Raw genomic sequence first — 13,438 nt, forward strand, 5'->3', positions numbered from 1 at the left:
TCAAGAGGGGGAATGGGATTGGCCATCGAATAAGGGCTTCTTCGATTGCACTCCTTGGACCGCAGTTCGGTTACAGTGACACCTAGTTTGTATTTGTATAAAAATAGTTTCAATACTTTATTGGCTTTAAAAATGACTGGTTAGAGTTCAGTTTAGGTTTTAGGTAAGAAATTAGGTTTTAGGCCTAGTTACATTTAGGAATTAGTTTAGAGATGGGTAAGTTTAAGCATTAGGTTAGAGATTTAGGTTCATGGTTTCGGTATGGTATGGTTTAGCTATTTATGTGGTTATGGTTAGGCGTTCTACGTGTTGTGTTTCCTCACGTTTTAGTGAATATTATTAAGTGATTATTATTATTATAATGATGATTTCGCATCGAAGAGGCAGTTTCAGTTAAAACGAGGCTCCTAAAACTGCAGTCATATGACAGCGGTTCTGGAACTGCAGCCACTGGTAGAGATGGCTTCGATCAGAGCCAGAGAGTACCTACTTTTCTAACCTAAATATCTCTAGGTTAGGTTACACAGCGGCCTTATTACCATAATAACAACAATAGAGAAAGTTCATGACCACCGGTCGATACCTGTGCGGAAATGACGCGTTCGAGTATGCTTTGTAACGGTTCAGAAAGCATCCTCTCAAAGTAGGCCTTTTCAGCTTGTAGTCTCCCAAGGAGTAAGCCTAGCCTATCTCCTGTAGTTTCCACCGCCTTGTCAGTATCAGATAACTTCACACACATGGTAACCAGTGCCACACCGATTGCTTGCCATGTCCTTACTTAATAACAACCATACAATAAAATCGTAATGACTCCTAATACCCAATTACTGTCGTGGCCGATATTGACTGATGCAGATAAACAGATCTCTTCCCCATTCAGTGGCATAGGCTATTTAAAACAAATGCAGAAGCAAAATGACACCAATGAGATCACAGGAACTTGACGCAACAAGCAAGGATTTACGTTGATGTTGCTCCAATGAGCCCTTTTCATTGTCATTCATAAAGTGCGCCTCGTCAAGTCGGTTTCATATTGGAACGCGCCCCGTTGGGACACCGTAGGCTGCTGTCCACCAATAGAAGTGGAACGCCGCCCAGGAAAGCCAACGCGTAACACCAAAACTGACTTCATCGTGTTTGTTGTTGCATTGGGAGCCATGTTGTTGACTTCGGGAAAGCTTTCGTTTGTTCGGGGAATATCGCCACATTAACGTGATCATGTTTGGACAAACCATCAAGAATTTCAACATAAATTTCCAAAGGCGGGATGGGAGTAACGTTTATTCAAGCGGCGACTTGATGACTGGAAAGATTTCCTTCGAACTTACCAAAGAATGCGTGATCAATTCTATCACGTTGACACTGAAAGGCAAAGCGAATGTTGCCTGGAGAAAGGGAGGGAAGAAAAGACATGGCGTATCTGCAAAAGTTGTATATTTCAACTTCAAAAATGTTATCATGATGAACCGCGAAGGTCTGCGTAAACAACTCAAAATCTGACAGGATTTCAGAATGAAACGATTCGATGTGAATCCGTATACAATGTGCATTTAACTTTACTTTTAACTTTTTTTTTTTTCACTTTATCCCACTGCCTGCAGATGCCGTTCAGTCCAAATTTCCACCTGGAACGCATGTGTATCCGTTTACATGTCAAATCCCACAAGGGTGTGTATGACGTTTTTCTGAAAGTGATTTGTAGGCCTGATCTTTTGTAGACATATTGTTGTATGCTTTTTTGGTTTGTAACCAGTCAGTCTTTTTATTTATTTTTTTCCACCAAGGGTCTTCCCGTCTTCTTTCAAGGGGTTCGCTGGTCAAATAGCTTACACTTTGATAGTGGGTTTCGATAGGCCATGGCACCTCACTAAAGAGTTTGAAACTGAGGTCAACTTTGCAAACCGTTGCAATCTAACCTACGAACTTATGGTAAAGTACCAAGGCAGACTGCAACAGTAGGGCCAGCACTTAAACTCCAATTAAACATATTTTGTATGCCTGTCCATTCAGATTGAGACTCATTATGTCCTCTCCATATTGCTCTTCTAGGCACCTCTCTCCGGCTCCAACAGTATGACGGTGTGCAGCCTGTGGTGTGCATCTGGTCCCATTTCAATGAATGTTCGTCTTGAGAGGGCAGCTTTTCTCCCCGGTAAGGAAATCCGGCAAACGTTGCTTCTGCCTTGTGGCACAAGATACAAGACAGCAGGTTCAAACTCGTTTTGTCTTTAAATGCCTTTGTTCTGAATGCAGGGGAAGAAGTCAAAATCATGTGTGAGTTCAGCAACTCATCATCTCGACCAGCCACCACCAAGGCACGCCTTCTTCAGATACAGATGTTCTACACTCTTAACCATGTCCAACACCGGAAGTTTGAGCAAACTCTGGCCCGGCAGACTGGCCTTGTGGGTCGCCATAGCCCTGAGGCTCACAGTGAGCTCACAATCACTATACCTTCAACCGTACCTTTCTCAATCTCCAACTGTGCCATCTTGGAAGTCAGTTACGTAATTGAGGTAAGTGAATAATGGTTGTAATGCACGTTTTATAAAAGAGTAGGAAATACATCTTGTGACGACACTAGGGTACCCACCTCAGTTATGCCTGTTCTGAGTACGGTCCACCTGCTGCAGATCCAGCAGAGCCTGGTGGAATATATTGTGATTTAAAGAGGGTAACTAATAACCAAACAGCATTCTCCCTTCTCCATGCTGTTTGTTCGATTTGAGGCAGAACTTCCGGCATGTTTCTGACAAGACACTGTTCAAAATGCAGCTTGCATTTTGAACAGGGCAATTGCGTGCATTGGCGAAAATTGATTTGCATAGTCTTTGCTGACTGTTTTCTGCAACTTCCTAGGTGTGCTTTTCTGTCAAGTACTCCCCTGACCTCACAGTGCTGTGTCCTATTGTCATCGGCAATCTTCTGCAGGACTCTTTAGCTCCACCACCACATGTGTGAGTATGATAGAAACTCATCTGTTGTGGATATATATATATATATATATATATATTATATTATATTATATTAAGTGATATATATATATATATATATATATATAAAACTCTAAACTCTAGAATACTAGTTAAGTTAATATTCTCGCATTCTTGTCCGTGAGATATTTTCCCAAACCCTGAAAAATGATTTTATTGTTTGAATGCTATTTATTTGGCCAAGTGAGTGTTGAAGTAGATAGCCCAGTTGAATCGACCTCAGAAAGACATTTTCAAATTCCTGCTTTGCATGGAATGACCATGTTTACATCCGGGACTTTTGTGTATCTTAAACCTTGTCAATGTGCTGGATAGGCCTGAATGGCTTAACAAATGTTTTCGTTGACACCCAATTACCGATGACAGGGTTAAGCACAATTTTATGTTAATTAATTCGATATTCTTTGTAATTATCTGTGTTACAATGCAGTATTACAATTGAATTAGTCCTTCCTTTTGTTACTGAAGTAGAATGTTGATATCTATCTCTTCTGTTCTATTCCTCCTATTTCATAAATGTTCTTTAACATGAAATATTACACCAATTAATGCTATCAACATTCAAACCAATCTTTCTGGAAAAATGCCTGACTGAATTCCACGGCCAAACATCCGAGATTTCTGTTTCCCAACCATATTTTAGCTCTCACTGCCGTTACAAGTTATCGTCAAAGTTGTGACTTTTTAAAGATAAATGTAAAAACTCTGGCAGATTTTCCTGAGGTTAGCATTTACCTTTCCTTCTCTACTTTGCCATAACTCTGCCTCCTTGAATGTCAAAATGTGTCAAGACCAAATAGTTGTGCAGGTAGGAATCAAGTTTTATGTTTTAATTAACCAATCATGTTTTAACCCCTCATCATGGTAAATGAAATCAAATACTACAGACACTAAGTGTCCCGCAAGGAATCATTTTTCGTCAACTAGCCTTAACAATTTGCATCCCAATAATGTTGAAGGGTAACAGATTTGACATGATGTGCTACGTTTTCTGAGCTTTCTAATTAATGTCCAATATATTTCAGAGGGGACAGTGAGTTATAGCTTATAAATTAAGTTACGAGGCCAGCTGTTGTATTCCTGTATCCGGACAACAAAGTTGAAATTCTTCAATACAGCTTTATTAGGATGCTTTTTGAAACGTGTCTTCCGAGTGCATTCTAGCTATTAAATCCTGTATAATACAAGCCTAGACAGTACTCAACCTTAAATACAACTTTACAAATTCTATAATTTGCTATTTTTGTTCAGTGCTAAAGCCAGTGGAGAGGTTTATTTTTGTTCATTGTGGCTCTTTCACCAGGTATTTGCCAAAGATTTCTTTTCAGGTTTATTCCCTGTTTCGAACCATTGTAATACCAACATTTCTTTGTACTCTTTCTTCTTTTTATTGCGACAATCTGCAACCATATTTCTATCTATCTATCTATCTATCTATCTATCTATCTATCTATCTATCTATCTATCTATCTATCTATCTATCTATCTATCTATCTATCTATATATATTGAATATATACAGTAAATCTTTTTATTAAAAATGTCAAACTTCTTTGTTTTGGACTTCTTTTAATGCATTGAGGTTTGGTTGTACCGATGCTATAAATATGTCTATATTACCATTGGGATTTCTGAGTTTTATTCCAACATCTGGTTATTTATCAATCTTATGTATTACGATCCATTATTTCAAATATGACGGAAAAAGATGAAGCCAATAAGTATTCATCTAGTATATCATTTTTATAAAATGATATATTTCTGGATCCAAAAAAATAAGTTATATTTGCATTCCCTTCAAATATAATTCTCTTCATCCATTTACATTTAAAGAACATGTCTTTATCAATCATATTTTTTTAATGTACACCTAAAAAAGCTGTTTATTATGAATTGTGATGTTGACAATATTAGTAGTTCTTGTTAATTAGAATATAGTAGAACCATTATACTTCACAACTGCCATCATTAAACATGCATTAACGTGCTAAAGTACCAGACGAGAGAAATACATTTAAATGTATTAATGTCCACATTACTTCATTTGAATATAACATTTTCTTTCAGTCACACACACACACAAGTTTCCGATCCAGTTCATACAGTTGTGTAAAGCAATGACAAGCCCTTCAACTTGTGCTCACTCTCTATTTCTCAAATACGCTCAACCAGCATGCGAGCATGCCAAGTATTGTGAAGTAGTTAGGCTGCCTGAATGACACACAGCAGACCTAAAACATAGTGGCGTTTTTGATCAACAATATATTATTGCCTTGACTTTAGAATGGATGAAAGATGATTAATAGATCCAGTAGGCCATTTCTTTTAACCGTGGAGGCCTAACGACCTTCATGGCGCACAGAGATGAGCAGCCGTCACATGGAGTTTGGCCTCACCGCTGTGGCTTGTCAACAATCTCACCTCTCCTCCCCTTCAGTCGGCCTATTCTGTCAAATTGATGCTTTTACTCACAGTCACTCACTCACGGTCTCCATGATGTGGATAAGGAGCAGCTGGTTGTTAGGAAGTTATTTGTCTGACATTAGGGTTTAAACCCTGAACCTTTGCCTGTGAGGGATACGCCGAGCCACTACACATCCTGTTGCCTAGCTTGACGAGGATGATGATGATGATGATGATGATGATGTGGATGCTGCTTAGAGATTTGACAAATGCTTTGTTTTTCTTTTAATTTAGTTGTGATGCATCACTGTTAAAGGCCTACACTAATGCCGCTTTTCCACCGCACATGTAGCTCGACTCGACACGACACGACTCGACACGGTAGCAGCACGGGTGCTTTTCCACCGCAAATAGTACCTCCTGGACGTGGGCGGGGTCGGCTGCGCGAAAGGGCCGTGACGTATTTGTGTACGCGACGCAAACAACACATACGCAACCCACACATGGACAGAACCCACATAACAACAATGGAGGACATCGATCGCATTACTATTATTAGCTGGCATGTTGAAGAAGTTGGAGAAGTGGAACATGTTGGCTGCGGCGCTGCTATGGATGTTACCAGCATGGTTGCCATGTCGCTCTCGTGACTTCGTCACACTCTCTGGCCAATCAGTCGCCGGCCGTCTGCCGACGTCACCTTTTAGCATCGGCTCAGCTCGCTTGGAACCTAGAGCGAGTAGGTAGGCCTACTAGAAAAAGCAGCCACTTCAGGTACCAGATACCATGGTACCGCGGTGGAAACGCAAAAAATGCGAGCTGAGTCGAGTCGTGTCGAGTCGTGTCGAGCTGGTACCATGCAGTGGAAAAGCGGCAAAAGATATTTAAAATATGCTTTTGGTTTATTTTTGAATAAATTAGTTCTATCAGGCCTACCACAAATCAAAATCATCGGGGCATCTCGAGTTAGGATCCATGGGTAAGGTCCTTTTTAAAGGGACTGTCAATGTATAAATTGACAATAGGCTAAATAAATAGGATGTAATACTAATTTACCTAAATTAACCTTTCCCCGGCTCACTCTATTGCAGCGCCCCATCTGGTAGACTTCCCTAGCCATCGAGATGCTTATCCCAGGATAAAGTACCCTCTAAATCCATAGGGAATGGGTATAACGTGTGACCCAAAGCCATTTTGCCAGGAAACAGCAGCGAGCGCTTCAAACAAGTGTGCTTGTCCTCTACGTACACCTCATCGGGATAGGCCGTAGTAGGCTCTGTTTGCTTTTAATCTATATTTTTTTATCAGACTACAGCAAACAAGGAATTTATAAATCAGAAGGGAAGGAGGCTGAAAATAACACTTTTCAAACTAAAACCTTTTTTCCTTTACACAGACATTTTTGGGTGTAGCGCAGTTTTAAGTGCACCTGAGGTTCAATGGTCAGCATGGGATTAATAAATAACGAAAGGGGGAGTGTCGGGAAATGCCTTAAAATACATTGTATACGTTAGCTCCTTGCTCGACGGAGCAATCCCTCCTTCACTTCTCATTTAGGCCAAGTTGCGAGGCCATGGAAGACACTGTGAAGGATTTCTCGGTGTCTTACAATCACATTAACAATGAAGGCACCTTTACTGGAGGAGATTGGATCTCAGGGAACATCAAATTAGAACTTTCAAAAGATTGTAAGATCAATTCACTCTATGTGCAGATCAAGGGGAAGGCCAATGTCTTATGGACGGAACAATATGGCAAAACTGGAGTCGTTTACTCTAGCAAAGAGAAGTTCTTTAGTATTAAGCAATCCGTCATACAGGAGTTCAAAGGACAGGGTAAGTGTGCTGTTTACAACATGAATCTCATTCATATGTGCAATAGGGGTGGGGAAAATAATCGATTCTTCGATGCATCGCGATTCTCTGAAACGATTCGGTCTCGATGAAGATAAATTAATAATCTGAATTTAAATATATATTTTTAATTATTATTATTTTTTAAATTTGTTCGCCTGCTACGACGGAGTATTAGGGCCACACATGCCGTGACGAGATTAAAGTCGACACGTCAACTTTAAAGTCAACATGTCGAAATTAAACTCGAAATGTCGATAATAAAGTTGAAAGGTCATGTCGACTATACCCTTGACATGTCGAGATTAAACTCGAAATGTCGATAATAAAGTTGAAATAGGCCTATTATGTCGACTTTAGTCTCGATTTGTCGACTTTAAAGTCTACATTAAACTCGAAATGTCGAGGATACAGTTTAAATTAGTTGGGAGAGATAGCAACCTCTCCACAGGGCCTGCACTGAATCCAATGGCTTGTGTGGATAATTTGGTAAAATTGCATTTCAGAATCGGGTTTAACAATAAAGAGATCCTCGCTGTTTTAGCGCAGAGCCACAGTCTGGTGATTAGTGTAAGGACGCTGAAAAGATTGTGCGGAAAAAATCGTCCGTTCAGGTGGAGGACCTGAGCAGACGTGTTAATTTACTAGTCGACATGTCGATTTTAATCTCGTCACAGCAAAAAAAAAATAATTCTTCATGCGTGGCCCTAATACTCCGTCGCAGATTTGTCTTGACACGATTGCGAATCAGCCTACGCATGCACGCAAACTCACAGCCAGACACAATAACGGCTTTTAATTCAAGAGCAGCTTTTTCTTTAATGACATAGAAAAGAAAGATTAGAAAGAAAAGAAAACTGAACCCTATTTTTTACATACTTCCATAGGCTATTGTTTTGTACGGTGGCGCACTGCATTCACATCGCAAAAAAAAGTATCAGGTTATCACGTAATTATGACATAAAGTTCTCATAATTATGAGAAAATATCTCATAATTACGAGATCTTTTATCTTTCTCATAATTACGAGATTCTTATCTCATAATTACGAGATCTTTATGTCATAATTACGAGATAATTATCTCATAATTACGATAGGCCTATATGTATCTCGTAATTATGAGATGGTTATCTCGTAATTACGACATCAGAATCCCATAGCCTAGTCTTCCACAACATGTGGTTCAGTTGATTGTTGGTCGGACTCGGTACCTCCGTAAAGATGTTGCGACATTGGTGTCGCAACATCGTCACCAATGACACCTCAAGCTAAATGTAAGTAACCTAGAGACCCAGCTACAACATTGTTTTCATCCAAACGAGCTGTCTTTATAGCGAACGGTGAATTGCATTGGCTTCTATGAGCTGTCGGCTTTCAGTCGCGACCATAGGGATCGTCTGCAAAGTGCAAAATAGAAAACGACCACAATGGTCAAATTTAAATACCGCCGTCGCCATTAGATTATATATAGTCATGGCCTCTATATGGTCTTACTACAATCTTTAGTTTTGAAAAATATATCTCTACTTATTTTAAAGGATTTTTCATTTTGCAACAATTTCAATAGCGTCCCCATTATTAACTCTAGAGCCCCAAAACTTGTTCCATATAGGCATGGCCCATATTTTTCCAAACCAAAAGTTGTAGTCTGACCATAATGAGCCCAAGCCTCTATTGAACAAGTTTTGGGGCTCTAGAGTCAATAATGGCGAAAACTTTTGAATTTGTTACTATAAAAATTCCTCAAAAATAATAAGAGATATATTTTTCAAAACTAAAGGTTGTAGTAAGACCATAAAGAGGCAATGCCTCTACGGAACAAGTTGTGGGGTTCTATAATCAATAATGGCAACCCTGTTGAAATTGTTGCAAAAAAAAAATGGACATTGACATTTTTGCCAAAGAGAAATTCCTAAAAAATAAGAACAGATATATTTTTCTAAACTAATGGTTGCACTAAGACCATATAGAGGCCATCCCTATGGAACAAGTTTTGGGGCTCTAGAGTTAATAATGGCGACGCTATTGAAATTGTTGCTAAATAGAAAATCCTTAAAGGTCCCATGGCATGAAAATCTCACTTTATGAGGTTTTCTAACATAAATATTAGTTCCCCTAGCCTGCCTATGGTCCCCCAGTGGTTAAAACTTGCGTTCGGTGTAAAACGAGCACTAGGTGTTCTGCTCACCTTTGAAGAAAACGGAGGCTCAAGTGCGCTGATTTGGAATGTGGTCCCATATGTCGTCATAAAGCATCTAAGCTCCTCCCCTTTCTCTGCCTTGCCCGCCCTGAGAATTTGGCCCGCCAGACCGTGCGAGCGCCACATGTGTGTGTGTGATTACACACTGTAACGCAAGTGTTTGCTGTCGGTTCTTTGACGTCTCTTGTATTTCCACAACGAGACTGTAGTGGGGTTATCTCAGCCATGGTTGAGAAGGAATTGGGGGAAAGGAACTTTGGCTTTGTCTCCCTCAAGAACATGACATGGAGGAGAAAGTGATTGTTGGCTGCAAATGTCTCCCGCTTGAGCCCCGCTTCCCGCTGCCGAGGGACCACCGCCTCGGCGCTGCAGGAGGCGGAGGTGCCTAAGCGCTGCCCGGCAACAATCCCTTTCTCCTTCATGTCGCGGTTCAGTCTACTTCAGATTGATGTGGACGTGGAAGAACCAGGAACGGATAACCCAACGCGGTCGTTTGAGATTCATAATATCGGCTCACACAGCTTTTGCCGTGATAATATATATTATATTATATGATATAGATATCTGTGTCTGATATTATTTAGATAAAGAGCTCAAGGACTCCCGTGTGTTCTAGAATATTTACAGAACACGGCTAAAAGCTGTGTGCGCCTCCCATTGCTATACATCCACTGTAAACAGAGTGCATGGTACCGTGGCTGCAAGCTGCTCAGGGCCACACCCCCACCCTCCTCCATGACCCGCCTCATTCCTCCTCAATTGCATTATAGCTACAGACACCAAAACAGCGCATTTGGGCGACTTGTTCGGAGTGCCTGTAACTCTGCACCACGGCTGAATTTCGGGAATGTCTTTGAATACTGTGTAATTATGAGATAATTATCTCGTAATTATGACATAAATATCTCGTAATTATGAGATATTTTCTCATAATTATGAGATCTTTGTCATAATTACGAGATAACCTGATTTTTTATTTGTGATGTGAATGCAATGCGCCAACGTAGTTTTTTAATGCAAGCTGCATTAATTATTGCATTGTTCTAGAAAGTCATATTTGTGACAAAAGCTTTTTCTCTAATAAAATATTAGATAAGTTAATTAATCTGTTGATGTCTTTAATGATCATCACAAAAGTAGGAAGTGATTAGCAAACTCTGGGTAGCAAATTCAGATGTATATATATATTTTTGAAAATCACGCATGGAAATGTAGGCCTATACAATTTTTTGTTGCATTGAGATGCATCGATAATCGTTTTAGAAACGAATCGTTGACCTCATAATCGGAATCGAATCGTGAGGTGCCAAGAGATTCCCACACCTAATGTGCATTATGTATATACACTGCTGTAATCAGAATCTCTCAAATTTTTATCAGCTTCTTGCGGTTGTACCAAAATAAAGTTAAAGTTAGACATATTAGTCACATCTTATTATGACATCAACAAAACATCGTTATATAATGACAATTAAATCTACATTCATACTTTATAATTGTTGTCACATGCCTGTCATTGCACATTACCTGAGTCCTCCACAAGGTTTTTTGAGAACCTATTGCTAACGCTAGTGATCTAGTCATGTTTTTTGGGGGGCTTTAGAATGAGGCCTGAAAGGAGGATCAGGATTTTTCAGATAGATTCTTTCAAATAGCCTAACCTGGCTGGTTTCTCCTAATTTACCTAACCTGGTTTTTATTGTCACATTTCCCTCAAATATACCTTTGTCTTTTGGATAAATTATCATTAAATAATTGTATGCACACACTTTCTGTTTCAATACACTGCACAATTTTTGCCACAATTAACATTCTAATGTTTTCGTAATAGAAAGCCAAACGGTTGGCCGAGGGTGCTATGCCTACCCATTCAACTTCCAGATTCCTTCAGAGTATGCTACATTTATTTCTATCATGACTTTCTATCTGCTATCAAGAGTGGACCTTATGCTATTTTGGATGTTTTGTTTCAACTTAACTTTCTTTATGAAAAAACAAATGCAAAGTAAATAATGTTTCACAATTCAGCTTATTAATTTTATTTAATCTTTTCCAAAATGAATTTCAGAGATCTTCCACCATCCTTCAAAAGCTTCACTGGGAAAATCCAGTACAGGGTGAAGGCCTATCTGAGTAGGTCTATGAGCCGAGATAGCAAAGCTAATGCTCCCTTCACCGTTATTTCCAAAGCCAGCTGTAGTCCAGAAATGATGGTAATGATCCGGCTTCTAGCCTTTCTAACACATTTGAGTAACTAAGCTAAAGTCTTATTTATATTTATCATAATTTGTTTTTTGGAATATTATGGTAAAGGGCGAGTAGAAGCCTCATCTTCAAAGTAGAAATACCGCCTAAAACATTTTTAAAATGTAATGTAATGTAATCAGTTATGTATAAGGCACCCCAGGTGTTTTAGGTCTATCCTACAAATTGTAATTGTGTTTCTGTTCTTTCAGATTCCACAGCATAGTATCAAACACCAGAAACTAAAACTCTTCAACTCAGGAAAAGTGACTATGGATGTTCACATTGATAAAATGTCCTTCTGTCCAGGTAAAATTCCCTCATGTTTCCACATTTCTTTAGTTCAATACTCAATACAAATAATACAACAAACCTCCTTAGAAAAAAACTTGTCTCCCATCTATATTTTGTTACCAACGATAAATCAATGAATGCAGTCATTTATTCATTCGTTCAATTGCCAATTGTCTGCCTTATGCCTTGCAGGTGAGGCCATTCAAGTCACAGCCTACATTCAGAACAGTTCATCCCGGGACATTAAACCCAAGTACTGCTTGTACTTAAAGACCAGTTTTTTTGCAAATGGGAAGAGAAAAGTAACGACCAAAGACCTGGTGAAAGAGGTGGGGGAGCCCATCCCCCACTCCGCCGGCCAGAAAGTGATCAGGGTCATCACCGCCCCCGCCACCACCGAAGTGTCCATCTTGAACTGTTCCATCATTAAACATGAGTACAGACTCAAGGTGTGTATCTTGATGTTGCCAACAAACATCTTTATCTGGTTCCCCTCATAAACCTATCACTATCACTATCGTCCGCCGAAGTCCTGCACAGAGGACACAGAGTGGAAGCACTCTCTGTGATCTGATGTGTACTGCTTTGTTAACAAGTCATGCAAACGGATGTGGAGTAACAAAGTATAAATACTTTGTTGAAGTCGTCTTTTGGAGTGTCTGTGCCTTTCTTGAGTTTTTATATTTCTGTTGATTTGTTGTTGGATGCCAGCACTTGGTTCTTGCTTTGTAACCATGCATGTCTTGCCCGTTAGGTCTATCTGGACGTGAAGTACCAATTCGACCCAGAGGTCAAGTTCCCCATCGTCATCCTGCCCGCCACAGCATCACCTGGCCTGGGTCAGCCTCCTGCCGATGGGGCGGATGGGGGCTATGGGGGCTATGGCTTTGAGGCGTTCGGGAACCCTTCACCTACCTCAGCAGCCTCTGAACCCTCTGCCCCACCTCCGCCTCCCTCCTACGGGACATACAGCCTGTATCCCCCCTTGTCTTGAACTTAACAACGAACAACAACAACCAGCATCTGACATGGATTTGAAATGCTGAGTCGATTTGAAATGATGGAATTTGAAACAATGACTATCATGTTATATGACTCATCATGTTATATATTAAGGTTGTTATTTGCATTTTACATCGTCTGCTAAATGCGTAATTGTAATTGTACTGTTATTCCCTTTGATATTCAGTGTCCATAGGCTGCAGTAATATGGTGTTCATTTAGCCTCCGTGGCCACTGATGCCGCTTTCACACCAAAAAGAACCGAGAGCCAGTTCCGGGCTGGTGCTAGGGCCAGTTCCAAACTGGTTCCAGCCTTACCCCAGTTAAGAACCGGTTGGTTTCACACCGGCGAGAGCCAGCCACGGAGCCGGCGAGAGCAACGTCATGACGTCACTACAAACGTTTGCTTACGTCTCCGCTTTACCAGCAACCCTCGCAGTTTCAAACAA

The 13,438-nt window shown here is 40.1% G+C and overlaps 2 protein-coding genes across 2 annotated transcripts; both read left to right on the forward strand.

Moving 5' to 3' along the window:
* The first annotated feature begins 1,070 nt into the window (after window positions 1-1,070).
* LOC132459609 (arrestin domain-containing protein 3-like) lies at window positions 1,071-3,547 on the forward strand. The gene is made up of 6 exons (XM_060054255.1): window positions 1,071-1,474; window positions 1,602-1,668; window positions 1,785-1,929; window positions 2,050-2,152; window positions 2,254-2,516; window positions 2,860-3,547. Exons 1-6 carry the CDS (start codon window positions 1,219-1,221, stop codon window positions 2,959-2,961), a joined length of 936 nt encoding a protein of 311 aa, XP_059910238.1. The 5' UTR covers window positions 1,071-1,218; the 3' UTR covers window positions 2,962-3,547.
* A 2,764-nt stretch (window positions 3,548-6,311) lies between these two features.
* Window positions 6,312-13,094, forward strand: LOC132459614 (arrestin domain-containing protein 3-like). Its single transcript, XM_060054260.1, has 6 exons — window positions 6,312-7,230; window positions 11,281-11,341; window positions 11,518-11,662; window positions 11,906-12,002; window positions 12,180-12,436; window positions 12,742-13,094. The coding sequence occupies exons 1-6, from the start codon at window positions 6,969-6,971 to the stop codon at window positions 12,979-12,981; spliced, it is 1,062 nt and encodes a 353-aa protein (XP_059910243.1). The 5' UTR covers window positions 6,312-6,968; the 3' UTR covers window positions 12,982-13,094.
* Window positions 13,095-13,438: the final 344 nt, after the last annotated feature.

The sequence above is a fragment of the Gadus macrocephalus genome, chromosome 6, assembly GCF_031168955.1.
Source record: "Gadus macrocephalus chromosome 6, ASM3116895v1".
In the NCBI taxonomy this organism is placed as follows: Eukaryota; Metazoa; Chordata; class Actinopteri; order Gadiformes; family Gadidae; genus Gadus; species Gadus macrocephalus.

Excerpts from the sequence above, each read along its gene's own strand:
- LOC132459614 (XM_060054260.1), top strand. The coding sequence starts at position 6,969 with ATGGAAGACACTGTGAAGGATTTCTCGGTGTCTTACAATCACATTAAC. Across the intron at positions 7,231-11,280 it reads ACAGGAGTTCAAAGGACAGG|AAAGCCAAACGGTTGGCCGA; the intron begins GTAAGTGTGCTG and ends TTTTCGTAATAG. Across the intron at positions 11,342-11,517 it reads AACTTCCAGATTCCTTCAGA|AGATCTTCCACCATCCTTCA; the intron begins GTATGCTACATT and ends AATGAATTTCAG.
- LOC132459609 (XM_060054255.1), top strand. The coding sequence starts at position 1,219 with ATGTTTGGACAAACCATCAAGAATTTCAACATAAATTTCCAAAGGCGG. Across the intron at positions 1,930-2,049 it reads ATCTAACCTACGAACTTATG|GCACCTCTCTCCGGCTCCAA; the intron begins GTAAAGTACCAA and ends TTGCTCTTCTAG. Across the intron at positions 2,517-2,859 it reads AAGTCAGTTACGTAATTGAG|GTGTGCTTTTCTGTCAAGTA; the intron begins GTAAGTGAATAA and ends GCAACTTCCTAG.